The 8,340-nt window shown below is 56.5% G+C and overlaps 1 protein-coding gene across 1 annotated transcript; it reads right to left on the bottom strand.

The window, feature by feature from the left end:
* Window positions 1-455: 455 nt before the first annotated feature.
* On the bottom strand, window positions 456-5,851 carry CRYBB3 (crystallin beta B3). Its single transcript, XM_086346039.1, has 5 exons — window positions 5,640-5,851; window positions 4,162-4,280; window positions 2,856-2,988; window positions 1,945-2,087; window positions 456-774 (listed from the first exon to the last, which is right to left on the bottom strand). The coding sequence occupies exons 1-5, from the start codon at window positions 5,712-5,714 to the stop codon at window positions 609-611; spliced, it is 636 nt and encodes a 211-aa protein (XP_086202165.1). The 5' UTR covers window positions 5,715-5,851; the 3' UTR covers window positions 456-608.
* Between the last annotated feature and the right edge of the window lie 2,489 nt (window positions 5,852-8,340).

Raw genomic sequence — 8,340 nt, 5'->3', positions numbered from 1 at the left:
GACAGGTGGATGGGCAAGGAGAAGGATGGATGGATTAATGGGTGAGAGGGTGGCCGCAAGGGTGGATGTATGGATAGATGGATGGAAGGAGGGGTGGATGGATGAATGAATAGCGGATGGAAGGATGGAGGGAAGGAAGAACTGCAGGAACGAAAAGAAAGATGAGTGGGTAGAAGGAAGGATGGATAAACCAACGGACAGAAGAAAACATAGAAATACGGAAGGAAGACTAGACGGATGGATGGATGGACAGACTGCCAGATGGAGACACAGGCGGACAGACATACGATCAGGGCTCGCCTGATGAGAACAGGGGGCTTGGAGTGGGAGAACAGCTCCCAGCCGTCCCTTGCTTGGGGCGCTCAGAACCTTTAGCCGCAGCCTCCCTCGCCCTGCCCCTCCCCGGCTCCACCCCGGAGCCCGCCCCCTCATGCAGTGACTGCAGTGACGCGGAGGAGCATGGCAGGTGGGGGGCCCGGCCCCAGGCTTTATTGAGCAGATTCGGGGGAAGGGTGGCCCGGCAGGCCCTCACCCCGGCCCTGGAGCCTCCTCTTCTTGCCTTTGCTGCCCCCCGGGGCGGGCCTGGGCCACTGGGGCCTGGGCGCCCTTCAGCTGCTGAGGAACACGCCTCGCTTGTGCCACTTCTGGTCGCGGATGCGGCGCACGGACTGCAGCTGCGGCTGGTTCGCGTCCCACTCGTTCCAGTGGCGGTACTCGCCCCGCTCGAACACGTACTGGCGCCCGCGGTAGCCCGGGAACTCGTAGCCAACCCACCTGCAGGGAGGCGAGGTCGGCGTGAGAAGCCTCCGGGCTCTCGCCTCCCAGCCAGACCCAGTCTTTGAAAACCAGACCCTGAGCCTGCTCTCCACCTGCCCGAATCCTTCCTTGGCTTCCCAGTGCCCTGGGGATGAATTCAAACTCCTAGCCCTGCTCACAAACGAGACTCTAGCCTTACCTCTCATTCCTCCTTCATACCCCACACTCCAGCTTGTCTCAGCCTCTCCCTGAACCCGCATATCTCTAAGCCTTTACACCTGCTGTTCCTTCTGCCTGGAATGCTGTCCCTTGCCTCATCCTCATTTCATCCCCTCTTTCATAGCAACATTTACATATCAATTTGGACATCTCCTCCTCAAGAAAGCCCTTCCTGATTGCTCCAGGCTAAACCAGGTACCTCATCAGGACCCCCAGAGCCCCTGCATGTCCCCCATCACAGTTCTGATCACTACAAATTGTGAATAGCTGTTTCCTTGTCTGTTTCCCTATTAAACTGTGAAATTACCAAGGGATGAATTATGGGAGTTATGTAGTTCTTATTGCCCCCGTACCCTACACACAGCAGATGCTCAGTGAAAAGTTGTTGAATACAGTATTATCAGGTAGAGGTGGCACCTCTCAAGGCCCAACCCCAGGTTACAAGCCCACAAGTGAGGTGTAGTTGCCTAGACAAAGGGAGAGCGACCCCAAGATTGCGTTAACAGAGATATTAAGCCTCGAAGGAGGGAGGAGAAGAGCCTGTTCTCCTGTGTACCACTCGGGCCACCCCTACATACGTGCTGGGTCTCCTGGTGAGAAGGACAAAGACTGTGAAAAGGGAAAAACAAATCTGAACTCCAAGGTCTAGGGGAGTTCAGAAAAGGAGTGAAGACTGATGCAGACAAGTTAGGGGGTGCAGATTTCACTTGGTTAAAAAAAACAAACTGTCTCTAAGTCGAAGCTTCCTGGAAATCCAATGGTACAGGAATGCAAGCAGGTGGACATTCAAATCATGGGGGCTTTGAGCAAGGCTGGTGTAGGGGCCCTGACTCGAATGAAGGGCCTCCAGACCTGGGGGGAGCGGGAAACGCCAGTTAGGTAGGAAACTGTGAACAGAGATTCCATTTGGAGCCTGAGGCATGGGAACTGGAGGACAGGGCAGGGCAAGGGTGGGGCCGGGTCCCTTACGTCCCGTTGATGGCCCGGACACTCGCCACACGGTCCTGGAAGCCGTGAGCCCAGAGGCTGGGCACGTCATCGTCCACTATCTCCATCTTGCGGCCGCCGAAAGCTGGGTTCTCAAAGAGATGCAGTTTGTGATCCGGGCCATCCTGGGGGCAAGACCACGGGATGAACCGGCTACTCCCATGTCCAGGACAGAGGGCCCAGGAGGCTCCAGCAAAGGCTCAAGGCACCGCAGAGTAACGCCCACCCCCAGAGCTGGTCTCCTTAGGACTTCCAGAGCCAGAGAGCCATGAAACCGAGAGTGGGGGCTTTCAGGTCTGGTTAAACCTTGTCATTTAGCAGATAGGGACACCGAGGCACAAAGAAGGTGGCAGGAGACCAGAATCACTCATGTAGAAACATTCCCGCTTTATGAAAGCAGATTCTGAGTCGGTCTACCTGGCCTTTCTCCTCCCATCCCCCCTTCAAGGAGCATCAGTCATTGTGAGAAGGAGGAAGGGTGGGCCTAGCCGCTGGCCTGAGTCAGCAGGTGGGAAGAAGAGCCACCAGGCACCGGGTCTCTTTCAGGTGTTGGAGAAACACAGGGGAAGGACTTGAGCTGATTTGCAGTTACTTTCTGAAGCTATTTACCGGGTTGTATGGGTTCCACTGGACCACGTGGCTCCCGATTTTAATGAGGCTACAGAGGAACATGCCAGTGACCTGCTGGCTAATGCAAGACATGAATCTGGCCTCCTGACCCGCAGCCCAGCGCCCATTCGGTAGCCCACGTCTTGTCCCCCCAAAACCACTCAGATCAGAAATAACGAGGGCTCTCCCCGGGCCAGGGCCTGCCAGCCGAGCCCTTGGCTGAGCTTGTGAAAGGGGCCTGCCAGGAGCGCCTGGCGTGTCCAGCTCCCAGGGGCTGAACTCACAATGTGCAGGGGCCGGAGGGACAGGAGGCTGTCGCTGTGGTGACTGTTGGACCAGGCGTCCCAGCGAGGGTAGTCCCCCTTCTCCAGCACGTACTGCTCCCCGCGGAAGGCCCTGCGTTCAAACGCCAGCCACCTGCAGGAGGAAGGAGGGCTGGGTCACTCATCTCTGCTGCCCTGGGGGTGGGGAGGACCCACGTCTAGGGAGGGGGGTGGTGCCCGATAGCTGCTGACCTTTGACACTGCCCCTTTCCTCCGACCCTAGTCCTGGTATTGAGGGAGGTACTAGAACTTACCAGGAGCTGAGACTCTGAGCCAGAAAACCAGCCTGGGAAAGAGTATTGAAATCGGTTTTAGGTGCAACCTCTGTATAGGCTGCTCAGAAACGTTTTCAGCACAAGGGCTGGCACACAGTAAGGAGTCCGTCGACAACTCCTCCTTTTTCTCCTTCGCTTATTCCTCCCCCTCCTCCTCTAATTCTTCTATTAGATTGTTATTCTTATTATTACAATTATATTGTTGTTTAGTATATCTCTCCGTCCATTTTCACAAAAACTCTGAAGTGCATACGCCTATTATCCCCATTTGACAGATGAGAAAACAGAGGCCCAGAGGGTGAAGCACCTCACCCAAGTGGTTAGTACCACAGCCTGGACTTTCTATCTGAATACTTCGGGGTCCAGCTGGGAACTCCTGCTTACTGGGTGGATGTGGACAGAACAGTCAACCACTTTGGCCTCAGTTTCCTTATCTGTCAAGTGGGCAGTCGTAAGAATTTAGGGATATTGTTGCTATTGTTTAGTTACTAAGTTGTGCCTGACTCTTTGCGACCCTATAGACTGTAGCCTGCCGGGCTCCTCTGTCCATGGGATTTCCCAGGAAGAATAATAGTTGCCATTTCCTTCTCCAGGGGATCTTCCCAACCCAGGGATCGAACCTGAGTCTCCTGCATTGGCAGGCAGAGTCTTTACCACTGAGCCATTCCAGGATATCAAGCACGTTAGAATTTAGATGTTATCATCATTATTAAAGTCATAAGTATTAGACCCCACTAGCTGGGCACTGAGCCAGGCGCGTGGGCTCTTCTGTTCTCTCTGCACAGTGCTCTGCTACTGACCCCAGAGATGGAGAGCTGGAAGGAGTCCAAGAGAATCACTGTTCAATGCTCCTATTTACAGGTGGGAAGACTGAGGCCAGATATGGGGAAGGAGTTGCCTAAGGCCCCACAGCAGATTGAGAGCTTTTTCCTGGCCCTCCCGACTCCCAGGGGGCTCAAGGTTGGGAGGAGGGCTGAGGGTCCGGTACTCACGGGCCCGACTCCACCTGGATGGAACCCACTTTCTCCAGCAGGCTTTCCGTCAGGTTGGGGCACTCGGCTGTGAGCTCGCACCGCTTGCCCTGGAAGTTCTCCATTTCGTACACGATCACCTAGAAACACAGCCTCCTCAGCATCGCATCGGGGCCAGGCTCCCAACCCCAGCCCGTGTCCTGCCCCGGAGGGCCTTGGAGGCAGGTACCACCCCTGCTCCATCAGCTCTGCCTGGAACCAGAATGAAGCCAGCAGCACCGCGGGCTTGCCCTGCCCCCTGGTGGCCACAGAGGGCAACACCTCCAGGAACCCCATTAATCCAGGGGACGGCAAGCTGGGTGTCTGGCTAGAAACGGGGCAGAACTTGATAAAGAAAAATGTCCAAAATGACCGGAAGGAGGACTCTAGGGAAATGAAGTTGCTGTGGTCAGGAGGGGCTGTGGGCCCCCTTCTACGCTTTTCGAGAGAAGCCGAAATCTGTCATTGCCTTAATGTGAGATGTCTCCGTTTTGAAAGTCCTGGGCAGCACAAATAAAACTCCAGTTTGCACTAGCTAAACTTCACCTGCCCCTGTGCCCACAAGGAAGACGCTGCCAAGGCAGGGGTGGGTTTTGCCTCCTTCACCCTCTTAGAAGCACTAACTGTCTCTGTAGCGGGTCCCTGGGGAACATCGGCTCCGGTCCTTTTACACAGGGTCAAGGGGGCGCTCAGAAAGGGTCCTGGGCTGCACAGCAGGTTAAGTGGGGGTACTGGATTCAGTAAGCCCACCGGCGCTTCTCTCATAAGCACTGCTGTGGCTGGGGGAAAGCCCACAGATGCCAAAAGGAGCCAGGAAGGGCTGGCAGTGATGCCCCCTTCTCCGGTGGGAGGATAGCTGGGGGTCCACAGGGCAAGGCTGATTCACCCACGAATCAGGCACAGAGCCAGGCAAGCCTCTGTGCTGCTCTTGCCCTCCCGGTGCCCTCCCCCCGTCTGGTCAAAGACCCCACTTATTTCCTTAGTCAATCCATCCTGGGACCCCACAGGGGCTTTAAATTAAAGCCCCCGGGATAGCTTAGAAAGGGTGGAGAGACCCCACAAACACCAGCTCTTGGATTTCTCCGTTTGCTGGCCATGGTAATAGCACCGGAGTTTGACCTCCCTGAGAAGTGTGGGTGCCGTCCCCAGGTTAAAGGTGGAGCTGCTGAGGTCCAGGGAGGCCCAGGGACTGGACTGAGATAAGGCAGGAGGGTCAGCGCCATGTCTTCTGAAAGCCCCGTCGACACTGGCAGCGTGGGTGTGACCAAGTCCCCCGTGCAGACGAGGACACAGAAGAGGCAAGAGTGGGCAGAGAAGGGAGATGCCCTCTTGCTCCTGGCTGGCAGGAAGGGCTGCTGCTGCTTTCTGGAGAGAGGCTGCCTGGCCGGGAGGCTGGCCCCGAGGACCACAGGCAGCCCTGGGCCCAGGGCCCCCCGGGCCTCCTCCCCTGATGCCCGTACCTTGTAGCTGCCCCCAAGGCCGCCATGGCTCTTGCCGGCTGCAGCCTGCTCCGGTGTGCTGTGCTGCTCTGCCATGTCCGCGGGAACCCCTGTGGCTTCAATCAAAGCGAACGGTCACCAGGTGTGCCTGGGGGGAACCCATGTGCCTGGAGTCGAGGATAAGCTCCAGAACTCGGCTGCCTCTGAGACATGGGATGTGGTCGGTGCTCACAACCAACCTTCAGTCATTTAGCAAACATCCCACCGAGCATCTGCTGTGCCTGGGACAGTCAGGGGGAGGCGGATACCCATTTTACAGGCGGAAATCCCTAGGGCCAGGGAGGCGGGGCTGGGATGGGGCTCCAAAGCCCGTGCCCTTCCCCCTCCCCCAGAGCTTTGGGGGGACACTACACCTCCAGACTCTGCTCAGGGGTGGGGGGCGGGCCTCGGGGAGCCTCCTCTGCTAGGATCACTCCCACCTCCGCCCCCAGGCAGTAGGCTTCCATTCACCGATTCCTTCGTTTGCCAAAGAGTCCAAGAGAACCGAGTCGGTCCCTTGCCCTGGGCTGGGTGATTGAGAGGAACAGGAGACCAGGGACTAGTGGGAAACAGATGGACAGATGTCTACAGAAAGCAAGATGCTGGAGAGCAGGCCCTGGGACACCCGGTCAGCTTGTTTTCATCGCACGTGCGTTTACAGAGCACTCACCGTATAGCAGCCACTTAAAGAGACACAGACAGACGGCACCCCTTCATCCCTAGGGATGGTGCCACACCCCGCTGGACCTGAATTCTTATGTGGAAGGGTCTGCCTGATGCCAAACACCCAGACACACAGGACTGTTCTCCTGTTTATAAACACACCCATGAGGGCACACACACACACACACACACACACACACACGCTCCCATGGTTACTGTACGTGGTCAATTTCCACCTGGTGCACAAAAACAGCCCCCAGCTTCTTTCTCTGGGACACACACATGCCCATTTCAGATGCCCCCCGCCAAGTCCCGGAAGGCACCACAGCCACACGCTACATTCCTGGGAGCAGGCGGGCTGCATGGCCCTTATACTCAGGACACAGGCCCATCAATGCTGTCTGCTTCCCTGTGTCCAGCCTCATCAGAAAGCGGGCCCTGGAAATGGGGCCAGGTCAGAGAGGTCTCTCAGCAGAGGTGCCAGCCCCCCACTTTATCCACTCCCCTTCCTCAGCGGTGCTCAGTCTCTGCAGGCCCGTGCCCTAAGCTCACACCCCAGGGCTCGACCCTGCCCACCCCGTCAGACACCAGCTGGCTCGGGGGCCGTCCTGAGTCCTCCCTCCGGCTCCGGCCCTCACGTGGATCCCCGGCTGGTGCAGGGGGGCCGGCCATGCACGCCCCCTCCCCTGGAGGCCGCCCAGGTCTGGCCGGCCTCCCTGTCCCCGCACCCCCGGAGTGCACCTGTTGCCGTCGCCGTGAGGAGAGAGGGGGCCGGCGCCGTCTGCAGACTCAGTCTGCTGCCACCGGGACTGCCCTATTTATGGGTGCTTTCTGACAGCCCAGCACATCCCGGCTTGCTGAGGCAGCGCCCTGTCCACCTGATTCCGTGCGCGCCACTTCACCTCAATAGCAGGCCCGGGGAGGCCCCCGTGCCTGTGTCCTCAGCCGTGGTCTCTGATGACTTCCTGGGGGCAGGTGGACCGTGTCAGCCTCCCAGGGAGCCCCGCAGCACCAAGCTCTCAGTGCCCTCAACTTCCTTGTTCTGGCTTCTCAGTGCCAGCATCTTCTTTTTGGGGTGCGTGACACCCTCAGAATGGCTCCAGTTCTTAAAGCGCCAAGCCCTAGAATTTCTCAATTTTCCCGTGCCATGGGGCCTAAAATTTAAGTCCGATCACCCTGAACATCCCCTCCAAGGTGGGTGTAAATCTGTCCACACATTCCCACAAGACACGGTAACAGACCCAACAAAGATGCCTTTTCTTCATAGAGAAGGCATCTACAGACGACAGTGATCATGTACGGGAGACCTACTGTGTGCAAGGCGCTGGGCCAGCTTCGTGAGCGTGTTCAGTCCTCATGCAGCTCCCTGGAGGGGAGGAATTGTGATCGCCACTCTATAGAGGGGAAGACAGTTCAGAGAGGTGAAGTCACTTACCCAGGGTCACACAGCAGACAGGAGGCGGAGGGGCTGGCCTGCTCCAGGGTCCAGCTCTCAGCCTCAATAGGGATAAAGACGATCATGACAGTCACTTTATTTATGACCAAAAAATTAGATCCATGCATTTTGTGTGCGTGTAACAAAGTATAATTTCACCTGTGACAGCTACAGAATTTCCTCAGTTTTCAAAAGTTTGCCTCAAGCCACTTTGCTTTTATGAAAGACCTACATTAGTACCCATTTTCTCTAACAGAAGGAAATCTAGAGGACTTTTGCTTTTATGAAAAAAGGTGAAAAGCAACAGTTGCATTCAGCCTTTATTTTATAACGAGCCATTATAGAAGCAGGGTGAGCCCCAAGCAGCGACTGGCGCCACCAAGTGTCTTCCGTGGGAATTACACGCAGCATCACAGCGTCAGGCCGCCATGGCTTTGAACCCTGTCTGCGAGTGTCTGCTCTTTATCTCCATTTCTTTTGTGCATCTGTGAGCAGGTTGTGTCCACAGGTAACCACTGTTTCAATGTATGCCACTGCAGCTTAACAAAGACTTCAGAGGACCGCTCTACTCTAAGATAGAAGAGA

Source organism: Bos grunniens, chromosome 17 (genome assembly GCF_055505025.1).
Source record: "Bos grunniens cultivar Pamir isolate PY7600 chromosome 17, Bosgru_T2T1.0, whole genome shotgun sequence".
NCBI classification, from domain to species: domain Eukaryota; kingdom Metazoa; phylum Chordata; class Mammalia; order Artiodactyla; family Bovidae; genus Bos; species Bos grunniens.
The sequence above is the reverse complement of the archived record's forward strand: the minus strand, read 5'-3'. Positions and strand labels throughout refer to the sequence as shown.